The following is a 20,272-nucleotide window of genomic DNA, read 5'->3' as shown; positions in this document are numbered from 1 at the left end:
CGACGACTGGATGCTCCATTTCGACGACCGGATGATCATTCCGGTTCAACGGCAGGATGCATATTACACCCCCTTCTCGCAGACCCACTGGGAACACTTCCCAATGGAAAAATAGGTCGAAAAATCATCCCCGGTGGAAAATTAGCCTCCAATTCTTGTGCCCACCGAAAATAATCTAATCAGCCAATCCTCACTGCAAAATATGCTATTTCTCCCATTCCCAAATGATTTTTCAGACTTGAAAACAAAAGAATTAAAATCCCCAGCCATAAAAAATATGAGAATGTCAATCCTCATCTAGTTTCATTCCGTTATTTTTATCCCGACTGGCTGAAAAAAAATAATGACAGAGTTATGTTTTTTACTAATTATCGAGCAAAGTGGTCAAATGATCTTTGCGAAATGTCAATTACGCTTTACAGCTTACAGTTTAAAATTCGGTACTTCATAGACGCCTAGTAAACAATAAGTGCAGAATTGAGAAACCTTGAGGTTCAAATCGTATAAATTAAATACATAAAATTGCTATTGCTCTTTCCCTGATATGTATTACTCGATAAAACCTATAATATTGTTTTTGTATAAAAATAACTAAAAACATCTAGTAAAAACTATAGCAATTCAGATATTAATCATTTGCACAACAAAAATTGATTGCTCGTAAACCAGACCAGACAACTCTATTTAATAAACTAAGACATAATTAATTATTTTGCAGTAAAAAAGAGCCTAATTAAGACAAAAAAACGTCTCGAGTCCTCTATTGTGTAAAGAAAATTACACACAATGGCGTAAATTGATTATACACGTCATATAGTAATACAGCTTTTTACTCGTATGAATGTGCATTACAGGCTTTTTCATTTCAATTAGATGAATTTGTATGACACCAACTTTCTAGAGGTCGTTATTAAAAATTGTGCCATCCCCACTCCCCCCAAGATTTATTTCCCTCAACAAAAACTGTCAGTAAATGAAACGTTTTCACCAAAACCATCCATTGTTAGTTCCAGTAAAGAAAACGCAATCATGTCATTTAGCGACGTGATAAAACAACTTTATACTTAGTTGCTGGTTCATAAGTTATTCCTAATATTCCATCTTGCATTCCAGGAAGTGGTTCTCCAAGAGGTAGTGAAATTTCAAAATTTCGCATAAGATTGGTTAGTGATGAAAAAAGTTGAAATTCTGCTAATTTTTGACCAATGCAAACACGAGTACCAGCACCAAAGGGTAGATAATGAGTAGCCTTTTTCTCTTTGTTTACAATTCCATCAGCATTCAACCAACGTTCTGGTTTGAACTTCTCTGGTTCATCCCAGTGTGTAGGATCGTGATTACAATTGTAGAAATTGAGAAAAACTTTGGATCCCTTGGGGATGGGGTGGCCACCAACGGACGTATCCACTATAGCTTTATGTGGGATGCCGAATGGTGCTGCTGAGGCATATCGGTTGGTTTCAAGTACTGTGGCATGGACAAAAGGCAAGAGATTGATATCTTCAGGTTTGATTGAACGTTTTGCGCCAATTTTGGTGAGAATCTCTTGGTGGATTTTAGTTTGGTACTCAGGGTAATTCAAGAGATAAATGGCCAACCAGCGGAGAGTGGTGTAGTTGGTTTCCATTCCAGCAAAAGAAATTGTATTCCAATTGCATTTGAGTGACTTTCTCGAAGCCAGCATCTTTCCATAACTCTTTGTTTTGTGAGTAAGCTCTAGTTTAGACAGCCGACTTTCTGCCCTGCCTATTCTAATTGTTAGAGTAGGCAGAAAGAGGGCACAAAGTTGGTTGTTAGAATCTTTGCTTGGAAAGGTTTGAAAGAAGACATTGCATTGACGTCAAAAGAGGGCTTTGCATCACTTTAGACAGCCCACTTTATGCCCTGTTTAATTCACAATTAGAATAGGCAGGGCAAAAAGTGGGCCGTCTAAACTAGAGCTAATACAACAAGTGGTCGGTCAAATCTCGCATTTTATCCGGGTTGAAAGTCGCGATATGCTCATTGAACATACGATGTGTGTGCGCTTGCCGATCCTTGGAAGCAATTTTTAAATTTCGAAAACGTTCAGTGTCTGGAAAGTATTGTAACCATGGAAAAAACAGTGATAAGTTGACCGGGAGCACACCCGAGATTAAGGTGGTGACTGAATCGAAGAATGTCTAAGAACTCGGGATCGGTGGGAAGGTATCTCTTACTGAAACAAATGTTGTTGATTGTGTTGATAGAAGTGTTTCCTGAAAAAAAATCAACAATAAAGATTTCAGTAGGATCCATGGGCCTTACTACCTGTAATTATCAAAAGGGATTGAATTCAGAATGCGTTTTTATCATGGTGGCAGCCTCATCTTATAAAGTCAAAAAAATTGATATCACCACTTTTGGTAAGAAATGCAAAACTTTGGTCCTTTCACAGGCTACTACTGACCAATAACGCCCATTTCTGTGGTACACCAATTAAGTATTACCGAACAATTCAAATGCTAGCCTAACTTTTTCACTGGCAATAACTAAAGCAAAATTAAAATTTAACAAATAATTACCGAAATATTTATGAATAAGAATCGGATTGCCAACTTCTTTGGACAATAAAGAGACCATTTCCTCGACATCCTCCATCACCAAATCTTCAACATTTTTAATACCAGTACCGTAAAAATGAAGACTTTTGTACGTCAATTTCCGTAGAAAAGACCAAGACTTCGAATAGTCCTTTGTTGCTAAATCCTGGAAATTATTAGTTTGAATTCCGAGAGGTATATTATCGTTTGGACGACCAGCGAAATCGTGACCTCTTGTCACTAAAGCTTCTTTTATTGCTTCGTATGAATTGATTACTACCACACGTTTCATGCCTAGAAATTTGAAAAGACAGAGTCGTATCAAGTATCAGTGATTTTTAGGGCTAGTTTCAGTAAATTTAGACTGGTAAAATTTGAGTCAAAAGATCCAAAAGGAATTAGGATCATCTATTGTTTTCAACGTCACCTTTTTGCTGACCAAACTTTGAAGAACCAAAAGCCTTTTACTTTGAAGCCATATGGTTAAGCTATCAGACTTTTGAGTTAGCTGTTGTTTCAAATCAACGATCGTTAAATAAAAAAGAGTTCATACAAATGTTCCAATTTTTTTATAAAATTCAACCAACTCACCGAAACTCATACTGAAGACGTCACCATAAGTTTTACTCAACTTGATAAAATCCAAGAAAGGTTTCTTCCCCAATAGTTTCAGATTACCAAGCAAAGGTAAAGGAAATGGACCTTTTGGATATTTCCTCATACTGATCAAATGTTCCACATAGGTGATTAACACCCATAGCAAAACGAACCCAGGTATTGCTAACAAAATCGTTCCAATCAGCTTGAATTTTACCGATTTTACCTAAATAAACGAAATAGGGAAATAAAAACAAAATCAACATTATCAGAATGAACTATTTTGAAATTCTTGCTCAAAATATTGTACACGTACAGCGTCATGGTGGCTTATTCAGAGCCTATCTATCGAATTTCTTTGCACAATCAAATGGTACAAATGTTACAAATGCTATTTAAAAAATCTTCATATTTTAATTTATCGTCAACATGAAAAATATAAGCACAATCTGATTGGCTAAAAACGCGTACATAAAGGCTGTATTTCATATTGTACCGTATAAATACAAGACCGCGTTCAAAAAAAGATCCGATATGCGAGACGCGAGAGATTATATTGTACAATTTTATTATTAGAAATGTTTTCTTTTAGCTTGCAATACACAACAATTCATCAATAGAATGCCCGGGGGGGGGGGGGTACTTAGGCAAAATGGGTGCCGGGTATGTGCGAGCCATAAGGGTACCTTTTCTCATTCCTCACAAGTCTCTCAAAGGGGAACAAATTCAAAAGTTAGTCTCTGAAAGGGTCCCAAAATCACAAAAATCAAAAATTTCTCTCTCAAAGGGTCACGATTTCCAAGAATTTTGACCAAAATTTGTTGAAAATCAAACCAAAATTTGGAAAAAATGGACCAAAATTTAGGAAAAAGTCTCTCAAAGGGTCCCAAAATCACCAAAATTTTGTCTCTCAAAGGGTCGATTCTCGATTTTCGGCTCGGACATACCCGTCACCTCGCAAACCTAGTACCCCCCCCGGGATAGAATGTTTATCTTTTTATCGACCATTCGATTCTTTTTTGAATCTTTTAGAGGCTGCTTAATACTCGGTAGATCCTCTTTCCTAGACTAGTAAACTAGTCGTTGAAAACAGACCCATATACAAAAAATTCAAGCTCCAAAAAAAAAAAGAATCGAAGAGGTGAGGTGAGGTTGCGTATCTTTTCTGAATTTCCTTTTCTCTCATGCGCGCTGAATATTTAATTAGTGTTTACATTATTTGATTGACAGTTTTATTATAAGGTTATAAGTAATAACCGACTATTTTACTAGTTTACCTCTTTCCCAAAATATGATGCTTTTTGCCGAATTTCGGCGAACAACATTTTTAGATGGCGAGTGCTTATGATGAAGAATTTGTGAAGGAACTCTCCCCATTACGATTTAGATTTTTTACAGCCTTTACCAAACTAATAACAAATATTTTCATTATTGATACCGATATTAAAAATGCACGTGTTAGTTTGATACAGGCTAGCTTGATCATTCACATTTTGAATCCAATATGGCTGCCGAAGCGAAGTAGAGACTTAGAGACTCTTTTTTGGAGTTTATTTTGGTTTTGGAAGTTATAATTTTAGAGTTAAAAGCTTTGTTTGTGTAAATTTATGTTAAGATGTATCTATTGAATGCATCAAGGGAAAGTTGTGTCTCAGTAGCTTGAAATGATGAATACCTGAATACTATGAGAGGGTCGAAAATTGTACATTTCTCCCGTCGGCGCAAACCATGGTTGAGCTTCCTCCGTATCTAACATTTTCCTCTCTTTTTTAGATGCTTATTTTTAGATGCATCAAAGACATCAGGCTCTTTATTTCAGGAAAATATATAGCACAGCCTTATACAGAAAGAAGCAACAGGTTTATTATGAGGTGTAATTTTAATCAGATTTGTATTGATCAAAGGAGTCATGTGATCCCATGTGATGTTTAAACCATATTTTGGAAAAAAGAGAGTAAATAAGGGCGATTTTAGTCATACTAAATTGAAAATTTCTCCCGTCCGCGCAAACCATGGTTGCGCCTTCTCGTTCCCCTTTTGAAAACTATTCACGCTAATTCACAATTAATGCCCATGGGTCCCGTCAACGGGGGACCAGGGGGCATGGCCCCTAATGTTTTTACCAAAAAAGCTGCTTGTACTTTTAAAAGATTTCCATTATTTTTACATGAATTATTTTCCAAATTTTCAAATTGAATCGAAATGGGTCCTAAAATAGCACTTTGAACCCTTCAAAATTCAATTCTCCATTGATGATGGGATTTGTCAATTTACCCAAATATACCTCAGCCCTCAAACCGGTGCCCTTTGATGTAACCAGTTGTCCAACAATTTTTGATATTCATAAGTCAAGATTACGTCATTTTCCTATCAGAATATTAACTCCTGCTGCACACTCACCAGAATCACTAACTCCTGCTGCACATTCACCAGAATCAACAACTCCTGCTGCACACTCAGAATCCCCAACTCCACCATAGCATTCACCAGATTCATCAACACCAGCATTATATTCACCAGAATCATTAACTCCACTATCGCATTCACCAGAACCACCAACTCCTGATGGAGAACCTCTAGAACCATCAATCTTTGATTCCCATTCACCAGAATCATCAATTCCACCATTTCATTTACCAAAACAACCAACTTTACCATCACATTCACCAGAACCATCAACTTCAACATAACATTCGCCTAAATCTCCAATTCCTACTGCACATTCACCAGATCTACCAGGTCCTGCTGCAGAACCTCAAGATCCATCAGCTTCTGTTGCAAAAACACCAGAATCGAGAAATTCAAATTTGGAGACTTTGGGCCACCGTTTTCAACTGGTTACCACTTGTTACCTCGTTACCACTCGTTACCAAATCGTTACCACTCGTTACCTCTTTAACAACGGTATTTTTTGATTTTGAAGACCCCCCAAAAATTATGAATTTTCAGGGCTTACAATTTTGCCAAAAAACGTAACAAATCGCAAATTACGCAAAAACTAGGGGTTTTCGTTCGAGCTTGGTAACATTCAAATTCGGAATCAGCACCCTCAAATTGAGTAAGAAACATATCAAAAAGTTGTTCACCAGACATTTTGAATTTTTTCTTTATTTTTGAAACTTTAGCATGGTTTATTAATAATGACTTTTAAAGTCGTTTGACAGTCCTTTAACAACACCCAAGGGAGAGGGAGCAGTGAGAGGAGGTATCCCTAGCACTGTCGCGGTTCATTTTCCCGTGTACTCTACTAGGGTTCCAAATAAACGCCCCCCCCCCACTAGTTAATTTTTCGAAAATGTTCCAACCCCCTGGACCTTATTATTCTAACATTGTCTGACTTCTAACTTTTCTGCTCCTGAAAGATAAAATCCTAAGTCTCTCAGGATATAAAAAACCTTTGTGACCTCCTAGGGTCCATTCAAAAAGTACGTACGCTCTGCTGATGGGGAGGGGAGTCCTCCAAAAAGCGTAGGTGGGGGAGGGGTCAATCAAGAAAATGTACGTACGATTTTGAAAATTTTTTTAAACTGTCTTTTTAGAATTTTTCCAGTTTTTTTCTAAAATTTCTATTTCAACAATCAAGATGTTATAAACCTTTTAAATTTTAACCCATTAAAATCAAGATCGAACTTGCATCAGTCAATTTTTGTTATAATTTTTTTTTCCTAGAGGAGGGGGTAGTGTGGTAATCGTAAAGGGGGAGGGATCGAGTTTTGCTTGCTTCTGAGCGTACGTACTTTTTGAATCCCCCCTACCCTTCATTTTTAATCTCGATTTGAAAATTTTCTTAACAACGCTCAAAAAATGTTTAGATTTGGGATATTTTGGTCTAGCTCTAGGTCACTGAATTTGTTGTAATATTAGGGCTATGGCAAACTTTTCATATCAAAGCCATGAAAATAGGTGAAAAAAGTCGTTAAAGGTGCCTTTTTTGGGCAAAAAATTTTCAATTCTTTGACTAGAAGAAATCATTCTATTCCACAACCGTAATTAGCAGTTAAATAAAATTATTTTAGATCTAAAAATTATCTCATCTCATAAAGGATTCCAGGAAAATCAAATATCTGGAACTCTTTGAGAACTTACAGAGGCTGAAATTTCACTCAAAGACCATTGCTAACTCCCCTGACCCTTTTTTCACCCAAAAATCAAGTTACGTCACAATCGGATTTTAATACTTTAAGGTATAGGTCAACTAAAAAGAATGCTTTAAAATGAGTGGACTTTGTGATTAAAAAAAAACAACACACCCAAGGAAGAGGGAGCAGTGAAAGGAGGCCCTACCACTGTTCATTTTCCCGTTAACTTCCTTTTCAACTGTAAAAATCAATTTAAGCTTTAAAACAGACTTTACCACACAGTATGGTAGCACAGCTACCGGGGTGGCACAAATTTCCAACCAATCCCTAACTTGAAAGCTACGTCATGAATATGTTTTCAGGACTTGTAGGTGGACTTGTATTTTTTATTCCAAAATCGAAAAGCTATTCCTAATAGAGGGAAGAGTAAACAATTTTTCATGCGTTCGATTTTTTTACATTAACAGATAACTGGATGCGGATGAGAGATTGAAAGAATCATCGTTTTCTTTGAAGGTACGTAATGCATTCCTCATCATTGTCCAAAATTTGTCCACCTATAAGAAGGAGGTAATGAATTTTTGATTCTTTGCTACTAAATTTTAAGGGAAGAAATTTTCGCGAGAAGAAATTTATAATTTTGCCTAAAATTTCTTCCCACTACGTTGATTCTTTTTATGGTCGGTCACTAAAATTTATTTTCGCCAAATCTAGTTCTGTAATTGCTTTCAATTATGAGATATTTAGATTGCAGAAGCCGTCTATGGTAAATTCTCAAAGTATTATTGTGTAACAATTTTCCAAAGCTTTTGAGATATCAAAATGTGAAATTTTAGAAAATGGGTTTTTACACGGTTCTTACTTTGAAATTCTATTGTTTTCATCCTCTAAAAGCCAAAAAACTTTGGGTAATACATAGTTAGGAAAAAATATTTTGAGAATTTGCTCAGGACAATAGAAGAACCCACGTGCCAAATATTGCATACTATCTGATTATCCCTTTAAGTGGATTAAGTGGCTGAAAATAAAGCCAAAAATCTGGTTCACTCGCTAATATAAATTCCACCGAATTGCATGAAATTATTGAATTGGCCCAATTTTCACCACATAAATTCAGGCTTTACTTGATGTGAATGACCTTTACTTTACTTTAATAATCTTTACTGTTTTAAGTCTGTTTACTTAGAGCACCATGGCATATGTTGTAGATTGCCTTGCATATTTGAAGTAGATCCTTTAATTTAACTTACTTGTGGCAAGCAATGAAAATGTTTGAGCGAAAGTCATTACACGAGCTTGTTAATGGAATGGTCTTCATGATTCGTCATTTCAATAAAGACCAAATGAAATGTTTCTTTCGCCAATCTGTTTGTTGAGAAATAAAGATTTGAAAGTTTGAAAAATTATGAAAATTTGATAAAGATTCAGCAAGCTTCGGTAACTATTATTACATACAAGCTTTGACGTCCACTCCATTTTAGCTCATCCCCTTACAAGAACGTAACCCTTAAAATTACTGAACATGTAAGGAAGTGGTCAGAAAGTATCCACTAGGGGGGACTGGAGGATATTTCTAAAAATTAAAAAAAATTTCGCACTACCACCCCAAACCTGGAAAAAATTTTCCAACCCCCTCAAAAGTATTAAAATAATTTCACACCCCCCCCCTTGCTAATTTTTCCCTACACTCTAACTGACTGATTAATAACATAATAATAATAATAATGATATACAAGTTCGCAGGCCACCGTGCGAGCACATGGGCCTCTATGAACCGCTCTTTGTTCAGTTTACAATTTTCTTAAGATAGAGTTTTTTCCTAGGGCTCCCCCTGACTTTGAATTTAAAGTTTGCATCCTTTAGTGACGTGTTCATTTCTTGGGCTTTCATACACCACTCTTTGATTGTCTTCCTTTCACTTTTCGTAAGATCTTCTGTCACACGGAAGGGCAATCTTTCTCCTTTAGTGATTGCTCTTAACACTGTATTTTTGTCTTCTTCGTTTGCAAATCGGACTTTTATTGGTCGATAGCGTTTTTCATCTTCCTTTTCCTTCGAAAATTTTCCGATTCTTTGAGTTTCTTCAATCTTTATATTCCTTAAGCTTAGTTTCTTAGGTAAGACTTTTTCATTTAGATATTCTTCGTCGTAGATTTTGGTTGACTCCTCTGAATCTTCAGTGGATTCGCCAACACCATGAAGAATTAGATTGCACGTCGTGGATTGAATCTGTCGTTCCTCCTGTTTTTCCCTTCGAAGTACGTTTTCTATGTTTTTCTCGATTTGCCTCGACGCGACTGCTGCGTAGCTTTGTGATCTATTTTCTCCTTTCTTCTCAATGATGTCTTCCATCTTCTTTTCGATCGTTGCCATTCTGGTCTCAAAGCTATCCTTTATTTCGCTGATCATTGTATTAACGTCTTTGGACTTTAGTTGAGTGATTTCTACGTCCTGGGCTTTCATTATATTTTCGCAAGCTTTTATCTCCTTTCGGAATCCTGAAACTGTTGATGTTTCACATGAATTGACCCGTTCCAATAGATCAGGGGTGATCACGACACAGTTTTGACAGACAAAAGCTCTCGATCTGTACGTTAGACATAACTGGATTTGATAGACGGGGAGCTTTGAACAAATGTAGTGTACGATTCGATTGCACTTTTTACATTCAAGTGTGTCTTTGGATCTTCCTTCTTCACTTGTAACACATTCAGATGGGCTGCAAAGGTCGTAAATTGATGCTGAATTCGGTTGTTTTTGTAGATTTTCCTGAATTTTCTCCGCCATCTTTACATCTTTTAACAACACAACATGAGGGTTATACTTACGTATACTTATTTTTGGATAAGGGCACATAGAAATCGAGTTTAACTACAGTAAATTTCCAGATTGTGAGTGATCCTTAAGGCCCCCTCCTCCCCAGCGGTTTGCGTGAATGCGTGAATGGGCAATTTCGGTTGCGTGAATGCGTGAAAATTAAAAAAAAAGCGTGAAATGCGTGAATTGAAAAAAATTGCGTGAACGTGAAAATCCACTTTTTGATTGCGTGAATGCGTGAATCAGGGCTATTTTGTGCGTGAATACGTGAATTTTCCCTTTTTTTCCACCAATTGTGTGCAATGTTCCCGATTTTCCAATGTTTCCCCGATTTTTCCCAAATATCACCAGGAGTAATATTTTAAGCTGCGTTTAAAGGTAATAATGTTATCAGAGATTAAGGAGGCGCAACCATGGTTTGTGCTGACAGGAAGAATTTCAACCACTTTGTTTGCTAAATACACTTTATTTTCAGCTCTTTTTAAAAATGCTAGGCTATGCTGACATATGAAATTGTAACAGGAGGGATCACTTAACAAACACTATTAACAATAAAAGGAAATTTTCAAATCTTCAAATGTGAAACCATGAAATTTGACCTCCTGAGTTATCTCTTGAGTTACCCCTCCCCCCCCTAAACCCTCAAAAGAATTTTCAAATCCCCCTTGAAATCCTCCACCCCCCCCCCTAGTAGATACTTTCTGACCACTCCCTAATATCGGTTCGATTAGAGTAAAAGATTCTCTTTAAGTTAAACCAAGAATTTACGTTGACTTCGGACAAATACCTTCTAAATAGGTCTTTCCTTGAAGCAATAAACTATAATTACCTTCTTCAATATACTGCCTTGTTCCAATCATATGACCATAAGCCTGAACTTATTGTGAGTGACGCCTTTACTGTTTGGTATCTTCTTGCCTGGTCTCATGGACAGCAATCCCTTTGTATGTTTTGAAAATGGGATCTTTGTTATGTACTTCAACAATATCAAACAATCTGTCCTTTGTTGTGCCAGGCTTTTGTTCCCAGACACTTCGTCCATAATTTCTATATACATTCAAATACTTAAGAAAATTTTGAAAATATCTATATTAAAATAATTTTTAAATACAAAATAGCTCTAAAATCATTAAATGTAAATACAGATCTCGTCCGGTATATAAACCTAATGTAGCAAAAAAAACATTTTTTGAGAGTGAACCTGACGATTTTTCGCGATACAGTTAAATTATTTTCGATTGACTTATAACACTAGTATTCGTTCAGATGAAGAATTTTGAAAATTGATTTAAATGTGAGTTTGACTTTAAAATCGGTACATAATTTCAACATTGACATTTCACAAAAATAAATTGCTATTTTTAATTAGGCTTATGAACGGTAGCACCCAATCGTAAAGTGTTACTCGTTCAGTATAGATGAGAAGTACTCAATTGAAGCAATCCTAACTAGGGGAAAGCTAAAACTTGCTATAAATTATGAAAATATTGAATTAGAAATGAAAAAAATTAAACTAATTAAGATACAGTAAGATTTTAAACAAAAATTTGCTTCTTCTCCATTTTGTGCTAAAAAAAGAGTAAAGAAATTGGGTAATTAATAAACTACAAAAAAAAAGAGACACATTTTTATATAAAGTAAAATCCTCATAATTTTTGCCAAATTTTATGACTTGTATACTTTAAATATTTCATCTCAAAAACCTATTCAATTGAGAATGAGTATCTTTTGAATAAGCAGAGAATTGTAATCTTTCGTTCTTTTTGGGACACACTGTATAGTTGAGTTAAGTGACGCCACCTTTTGGCATAGCAAAAGATCCATAGTAGTAAAATCATTGTAAATAAATAAACGTAGATCGCGAATCCAAAAGTAGGCGTCAATTTTTACTATGCCTCCTTAAATAAATACTTATTTCTCAATAACAGATGCTAAACCTTGACAATAATATAACATTAGGACATACCAAACAAGGGAAAGTCGAGCAATAATAAAGCCGGAGAATTCGTCTAACAAAGGTCACTTAGAATTTTTGATAGTGTTCTCCAACTAAAAATCCGGAAGAGTTAAAACAATCCTATTAAACAACATATCGTAGTACGTAGTCAATATGCGCGTAAGGTACACGTCTTTTTTATTAGAGAACACCTAAAACTTGGCTGAGCTTGGATGTGCTTATTTCCTTAGCATTTTTCAGCCTGAAATGTTCTTAAATGCGTTCTTAAATTTCCAGATTACTCTAAATCGGAAAATGCAAAATGAAGAGCACTTAAAATTGGCAAAATTTGGACAATATTTGACTCTCGATTTTAGAAAATCCATCCCTAAGTTCGGTTAGAACTGCTTGAAAAGAGGAAAAAATTGTAGTTTCTGGTCATTTTTTTTCCAAACCGAGGCTGGGCAGTGTTCTTAATTTTTCGACGAATTTCAGCCTGAATGTTCTTATATACTGGGTTCTAATAAAAAAAACGTGTAACATACCTCTTTACATGAATTCATTGTTAATGACAGTGTTAACGGTATCTACTATTTTCTCCGACAACTGGTTTGTATCATTTCCAATAGCACTCATACTGATCTCCATGAAACCTTTGGTGTTAATCTTCGAGTCGACGGTCGATCGGTAAACTCCTCTTAACCGAGCACACTCCTTATTCGTCCGGTGAGGTTTGATCGTGACGTATAGAATGTATATGTTCTGTTGTGCAATTCTTCTGATGGTTTGATCCATTGTACCAACAGTACCATAATCAGGAACATCACCGATGAGTACAAGAAACTTTGCTTCACCATCCCAATCAAAATCCAAAGCCGTTAATATGCCGTCCTCTTTGTCCTCGTCACCACGACCACCATCAGCGTGCTGCAAATTGACAAAATCTTGAAGCGCTTGTAGGTCAGATGTGAAGGGTATTTTTTCTAGATGACCATTGGTCCCTCGTACTTTGTATGCGACGAACCCAACTTGTAGATCAGTATTTTTTCCGCAATTATCAGCAATGTGTGCCTTGATATTCTCTGTTATTTGCTTGATCTTGTCTTTAGCCATTTCAATGTACGGTGTCATTGAGCCAGTAGTATCGAGCACAAAGCAAAGTTTTATCTTCAGCTGTATGCTAGATTGAATAGCATTGTAAATAACTAGGCGAAGTTCTTTCTTTGTCTTGTCCACCTCCTCTGCGTACACTCTTTCGATGTCCATTTTCCAAGCGTCGTCCATACTTTCCAACTGTTTGTCGTTATATAACACCTTTTCTGCAACGATACGCCCTGCCACATTCGTTATTCCTTCTAGCTGAGGCTCGCCAAGGTAAAAGCTTTGCATTGCTCCTGGAAGTAGCAAAGGGTCATCAGCAAGTATGAAATTGGGGAAATATTTGAAGATTCCCTCAGTGAAATAGCCTACACCAATAGCTATTGTTTGAACGCCCATACTGTCAGCATATTGTAAACTTGTTTGAAGCTTTTTGGGTGCAGAAGGGTATCCATCAGTTAGTACGATGATGGTTTTACCAACTTTCGGACTGGCACCCTCGTTAATGAGCTGTGTCCCGTAAAAGATACTATCAGACAAGTTTGATTCATCTTGATCGAAAGTAAGAGCATCGTAGAGCTTTGCTTTTGTTTTATTGTCCCAGTCCTCAGAGAAATCTTTTACCAGTTTTGTCATTGAGCCTGACGTCATTATGCTGAATAAGACTTCAACGTTTTGTAGAGCAGCTGTAAAAAATAAAAAAGAAAACTCGATTCTTCATGGCTTATTTCGAAAGAATTTTGAAAGAATATAAAAAATATTACCAAAACTGCTCTCTTAGAAAAAGTTGCCTGAACAAATACAAATAGGTCCATTCAATCATATCACAATTGGAAACTCATTTGTGATTTTATGATCAATAAAACGGATGAAGCATAGAGACCTAACTCTGCTACGATATGAAATTATAAATTATAACACGAAAAGTTGGCAGTTTTTCTAATAGATTTCCATTTCGCCATTTTTCATCTCTTTGGCAAGGGAATAGAATAAATTTTTTAATTACATAAATGTGACTTACCAGCCATCGATATAAGAAGTGAGGTTGCTCCTATTTCAGCCATACCAGCCATCGACTGTGAGACGTCAACAATAAGTGTAACTCTGTAATCCTTCCTTGGACTTCCGATCAAATTCTCGTAGATCTTCTTGTATTGGCCATCTGAACAGACAAACTTGATATAACCACGTACAGAAAATGAAGATCCACGGTAGTCTTGTAAGAGTCGGGTTGGTCTGTTGTTTGGTAAGGCGATTGTATCCAAAACATCTGTCAACGCATTCACCAAAACATCGTTTTCTTCCGCTGTGACCGCACTTGCTTTCTTGACGAGGGATTCTTTTTCAAAAGGCGTTTCTCTATTACTTTCAAAAGAGGTCTTGTTCGCTTGATAGAAATTCTCAAAAGCTTCAATGATTTTCTCATCGGCAGGGTCAATATCTAGTGGTTTGTTGATGTCACTGACAAGAATTGATTTCCCCCATTCGATTTTCAACTCCTTATTCCCTTCAAATTTGTTCACAAACTTCAACGTATCATCTGTTTCCAAACTTGGAATCTAAAGAGATAAAATATTAACGAAGTAATTTTTTCCGCCGCATACTTATTGTGTACGCTCTCGACTACCGCTCAAAATGTTTAAAATTGTATACGAATATGGCGCAAAGCATATAAATTTGAAAAAAGGTAAATTTGAGGAGTGCAAAAAGAAAGAAAAGCCGAAATTTGACATGTACTTTTTATTAAAATAACTTAACATTAGTAGATCAAGTATTACTATCGGTTTGTTGTTACTTTCGATCAGAAGTGAAGAATATGACTGAAAGGTTGCATAAGTGGATGGATAAGACTCGGGACTATACTATTTTACTAGGGGGGATATTTAGGATGGATATTATATGTCTGACTCCCCACCCAACTCTCTATGATTTTCTTAGCTACATTTGCCAAGTTTTGACAAAAGAAAGTAGACCGCATTGCAAAGTACACACTTAACACATAGAGTACATGAATGAGTTCTTAAACAGGCTTTCCGAAATGTGTCAAGTTGCTTCGTCAGTTCATGACAATCTCTAGCACATTCGATCAAATTTTCTTAAATCTTAAAAATGTGGTCTACTTATCTTTCTCAAAACTTTTTCCACCTTGGTATAATGGAATGAAAAGTGCACCAACCTTAAGTGAAGAATAATGTTGTGCAGTTATTGCTCCTATGGATGCTTTGGCGTTTTTTCTGAGAATGTTGTCGATCAAAGCAGCTACGTCTTTGATGGTGTCCATAAAATCAGCTTCCGGATTTAAATGATGCCAGTTGTTGGGTGCAATGATGTCCAAAAGATTTTTTGATCGTTGAAGATTAACTCTCGTAACATCTCTCATTCTTGTTTGGCAGGGTTGTCAAGACCAGGAAGTCTGGGTGATCTTTTCTCCTTCTATCGACGAACCTCAGATACTCAGTTTTGTTAGTCTGTTTGCAAATGCCATCTGTTATAAGAACCAAAAAGCGATGTTCATTTGGCCTCATCTTGGAACCAAACAACTCATCTTTAGTGGTGGCAAACTCAATGGCATCAAGAAGAAGAGTCTTTTCTGTACAATCAAACGACTCCAAAATGTACTGTCCTCTCTTTTGATCCATCCGGTCTGTGAACAATTTCAGAGGCTCTTGACTGTCTTCACCACCGAAACGCACAACTGCAGTTTGATATTCCATTCTCTTTAACGATTCAAGCAACACAATCAATATTTTAAGTGCCAAAGTTAACTTCTCGTCGGTCATGCTGCGTGAGTTGTCAACCAGAAAAACAAATTTGTTGATTTGTTTCTCATGATGAGGACGTCGAGTATCAGTAACTTCGCCATCTTTGTTCTTTCTTTCAATTTCAGTCATTATGCGAATGCAAGCTGTTTGAAATTGGACGACTAAGCTTTGCAAGATAAGTATATTGTAATTTCTGCACTTCAACATCTCTCAGGTCTTCTGTAGCTCTGAATTCTGAAACAGCATTTGCTCTGTCGTCAGTCTCGTTTAACTCTTCTATCCAATTGTCAGTCAAGTGTCGGCTCAAATTTTTAAGGTCTTTCCTTGATATGTAACGATAACTAGGCATATACTTAAATCTCATGCCCTCTGGTTTTTGAGTGAAAGTAACAAATTTCTTGCCGGGGCGAGAACCTCCAGATTTATGGAAAGACAATTTTTTTATTGGGGCAATGAAGAGTCCGCTTTTGATAGTTTCTTCTTCATGCGATTTTTCAATCGATTCTTCTCTTTTTTTGCTACCGGAGTGTTTCTCTCTCAGTGCCTCTGGCAAAATATCCGAGTCTTGTGAATAATTTTGTTGGTTTTGGAAGTTTTTATCAATCAACCCATCAGTTGCAAACTGCGTAACTGCCATTTGGCCAGCGATCTTTCCATGTGTCTGTGTGTTTTGTGCTTTTTTCGCTTCATTTTCACAATCTTTTACAAGTTGGTTGTTTCTTTGATCTGCTGTTGGCTTTGGTATATCGTAGTCATACACTGAGTTCTTTTGAGTAACATCGACACCGATCATTTCCAAATATTTGTGATATTCACCTTTCGAGCTAGCGTTTGTACAATCGAGAAGCTGAGTCAAATTCTTTCTTGCATTATCTTGAAGACACTGGAATGTTGTTTGCAATTGCCCATTAAATTGGTTGGCGCTCCATACCTTTTTAGTGGCCTGAATGACTTTCCATCGATCGATTAATACACTAATGACTCTTTTAGTTTGGTCTTCTAGGAAGATGGCAACTTCATAGTAAAAAGTTATGGATTCCAGGACTTTCTTCATGTTTTCATCAAACTTAACACACTCTTCTACAACCAAGATAAGCGTTGAAAGATCAATCCTAACACCGAATGGGTCTCTTTCCTTTATTGATTTCCAAAAATCTAAAGAATGAATGGTATCCAAGATATTTTCAGATTCTACCAATCCTTTTTCAATGCTCCTTTCGAACCTGCAATATAATTTCCTCGGAATGTTTTTGTTGATGTGTTTGAGGAGGACTTTGAATCGGTGAAATGGACATGGCTTGTCTCTTAGGTTCATCATATGATGATAAGTTACTGATTGCAATCTTGTTTTCTTTCGTTGTTTTATCATCTCTTTTGAATAAATTACCATCTCGTACAATGTCTTGTCCAAATTTCAGACCAGCTTCAGCAAAATCCTTATGTTCCATCATAGTTATTGTGTAGAAAGTCATCGTTGCAAATGTCACCAGACAATCTCTTGCAAAGTCACAATCTTTGTTTGGATTACATCCAAAGAGCATCGATGAAAGTGAGAGGAAAAGTGGTCGGTAATCAGCCTCCTGTTCTTTGAAGTGATTAGCAATTTCATTCATGCAAGAGGAGAAGTTCAGTATCGTCCCTGTGGAGATTGAGTTTTTCTTCAACATTTCTTTCACCAAATCCAGTAATTCAAAAATATGCTTCCACACACTGGGATCCGCGCAGCCTTCAATTGAAAATTGATCGGATAGTGCATATATCAACTCCAAAATATCATTCTGCAACACTTTCTTTTCAGCAACAAATTTCGTTACTGCAACATTCTTGAATACAAGGTTGTCCTCTAAATTGTATACTTTATAGATTTCGAGTGCCAGAGCAAAAAACGATTTCTTCTGACTTTCGTTGCTGTCAAATCTGTTAAGTATTGCAACCACTTGGAAATGATTCCGCAATTGTTGATCCAAAAACTTCACCTCTGAAAGCTTCACCAAGTAATTTTCCAAATTTCTTTCCTCATTTAAACAACTTTTCAAAAGCTTTGTGAGTCTGATCAATTCACAGACGTTTGCATCTATGAAGTTAAAACTGCATACAAGTTCAGTGAATGCTGGTTCATTTTTCTTTTCATACATTATTATGTATTTTGCCAGGTGGGCTGCATTCTTTGTCGAGGTAGTACAGCTTCAGTGGAGCTGATAGCATCCAGTCAAAGAAACAAATATCTTTGGAATTGTAACTTTCTCTATCATTGTACTTTTTCACGGAAGAATGTAGACTTTTTGCAAGATTCAGGACTCTTGAAGGTCTTAGAAAACTCTTTTGAAGATCTATCACTGTGTCGTAAACGTGAGCTTTCTTTTGGAATCCCAATCGTGATATTTGAACCGAGTGCTTATAGGCAAATTGAAGTAATTTTGCACAGATGGTATGGTCAGGTGATAAAATAGAGATTGCCTCTGCCATGTAAAGTCTCTTCTCAATTTCTGATTTACTCGGCAGCTCGCTCTGTAAAAAGCCCTTTACCTTCTTGACTTGTTGAAGAAGCTCAGGGTAAACGATATCATCAAGACTTTCCATGATTTCAATGATGTTCAGTTTGCCGTCATCAGTTTGTAGAAATGGCAAAATTTTCTTGATTAGCAAAATTTTAACGTCAGGAAAATCCATAGAATGACAAATAGAAACAATCACGGCTTGAAATGTATCCGAAGTATGATTTTCAAGGTATTCTTCAACCTCATCTTCTCGATCGATAATTGGCAAAGTTTCTCGAACGTTTTTCTTTCCCGAACTTTTGTAACTGCAATACATGACGATTTTCAACATTTCAGCGAATTCTCTATCTATTGGCTCAATGATTTTGACCAAAACTTCACCGGATGGTTTGTTCGAAGCAAGACATTCGATGATTTGAAAAATTGGCCCATTTTGATCGATTTGCTCACATACTACTTTCAACTGAAGAATTGACAACATCTTCCAAAAACTCGACTCGATTTCTCCGATAATTTCATGTAGGCTGTCTTGTGAATCGAGTTTGAATTTTTCTTCAATTGTATGAAGAATTCTATCCAAAGGGAGCACGTTGCATCTTGTGAGTGTAGATTCACCAATGCTTTCGAAAAATGTCATCCATAATGAAACATCATGTACATTGAAATTAGGAGCGTTGTCAAATAAAATTTCTTTGGCTGCTTTCAGAGCGCCTGCGAAGCTTTCTTCTCCCATCATTCCGAAAAAGCTTTTCCTTAATGACAAGATATCATCAAAATCTTGATCATCAGTTGACATTAATGATTTCGAGAAACTCCAAACTTCATCAAAAGTCAACTCATTTCGGTGTTTTTCTTTTTTGAGAAGAAATGCTGATATCTTCTCGATACAGTTTCCAAGTACTAGCTTTTGACTTTCATCACTGATCAACCCTAAAACTGCTTTCACAACTGGAAAAACAGCTTCTTTGTTTAAAGAGTTGAAAAACAAAATGATTTGATTGCTTGATTCGCCAGGTGCAAATGACTGTACAATGCTTGACATTGCGTTTAAAGAACGGTCTTTATGCTGCTTTTGTAGTCCATTCTCAATTGACTTGAAAAGGTCATCCTTCGTTATGGCGGAACGGATGTCTTCTGCGTTGATCGGGTCAATACCAAAATCCCGAGTTAGACATTTCAATGTTTCTTGTCGTTTAGATCGTTTACCTTCTGATATGTAGTCCTCTAGTTGGTTAACATTTTTCCAAATTTCCTTCTCGAATTTGTTGAATTCACTCTCGACCTGCGCTGATTCGTTTTTTGACCACTTTCGTTGGGCTTTTTTCAAAACCACCTGGAGGATGGATGCAGTTTTGCAAACTCCTCGATTCGAGCTAAAAGGATTTGCATGGAGTATGTTGACAATCCAATCAACTTTATCTCTAATGCTTGTCAAATTGTGTTCGGGAAGTAGTTCCAAAGATTCAAATGAGTGGTAGTCGACAAAATAATAATGAGAAAAAACTCTTGATATCAATTCAGCCGTATTTAAAAAACTCTTCTTTCCGGCAAATTGAAGCATTGCTCGTAGTGGAAAAGTTCCAGTTCTCCGTGTTGAGTCATTAGCGATTGTTTGAGCTTTTTTGTTTTTTCTTCCTTTCAAATGGAATTCAGAGAGCAAAGTTTTTTGTTCTGTTGATACAGCATTCGGGCGGTGAGCTGAATAAAAAGTTATCATGGGACTAAAATCCCGATTTCTGATGCATTCCCTCATACATTCTAAAAAGTATATGTCTTTGTTCAATATAGCATGAAAGACGTCAGGTAGAATAGCAGCAGTGGCATATCTCATCTCTTCATTCAACAGCATGTTGGTGAAATCCGTCAAGGTTGTTGATACAAAACCAAGATCATCTTCGGAAAGATATTGTTGACTCGATGATGA

At 36.5% G+C, this 20,272-nt stretch overlaps 3 protein-coding genes across 3 annotated transcripts in view; all 3 read right to left on the bottom strand.

Moving 5' to 3' along the window:
• LOC136824602 (uncharacterized) overlaps positions 1-20,272 on the bottom strand; it is a 76,327-nt gene that overhangs the window by 43,676 nt on the left and 12,379 nt on the right. The gene's annotated exons all lie outside the window — the stretch shown is intronic.
• On the bottom strand, positions 439-3,380 carry LOC136824614 (steroid 17-alpha-hydroxylase/17,20 lyase-like). Its single transcript, XM_067080605.1, has 4 exons — positions 3,153-3,380; positions 2,544-2,855; positions 2,080-2,237; positions 439-1,696 (listed from the first exon to the last, which is right to left on the bottom strand). Exons 1-4 carry the CDS (start codon positions 3,280-3,282, stop codon positions 1,037-1,039), a joined length of 1,260 nt encoding a protein of 419 aa, XP_066936706.1. The 5' UTR covers positions 3,283-3,380; the 3' UTR covers positions 439-1,036.
• LOC136824603 (uncharacterized) lies at positions 11,390-15,468 on the bottom strand. Its single transcript, XM_067080591.1, has 4 exons — positions 15,265-15,468; positions 14,110-14,647; positions 12,536-13,774; positions 11,390-11,622 (listed from the first exon to the last, which is right to left on the bottom strand). Exons 1-3 carry the CDS (start codon positions 15,466-15,468, stop codon positions 12,540-12,542), a joined length of 1,977 nt encoding a protein of 658 aa, XP_066936692.1. The 3' UTR covers positions 11,390-11,622; positions 12,536-12,539.

This window comes from Clytia hemisphaerica, unplaced genomic scaffold (genome assembly GCF_902728285.1).
Source record: "Clytia hemisphaerica strain Z4C2 unplaced genomic scaffold, Clytia hemisphaerica genome assembly, whole genome shotgun sequence".
Classification (NCBI taxonomy): Eukaryota; Metazoa; Cnidaria; class Hydrozoa; order Leptothecata; family Clytiidae; genus Clytia; species Clytia hemisphaerica.
Note: the sequence above shows the minus strand (reverse complement) of the source record. Positions and strands in the feature narration are given on the sequence as shown.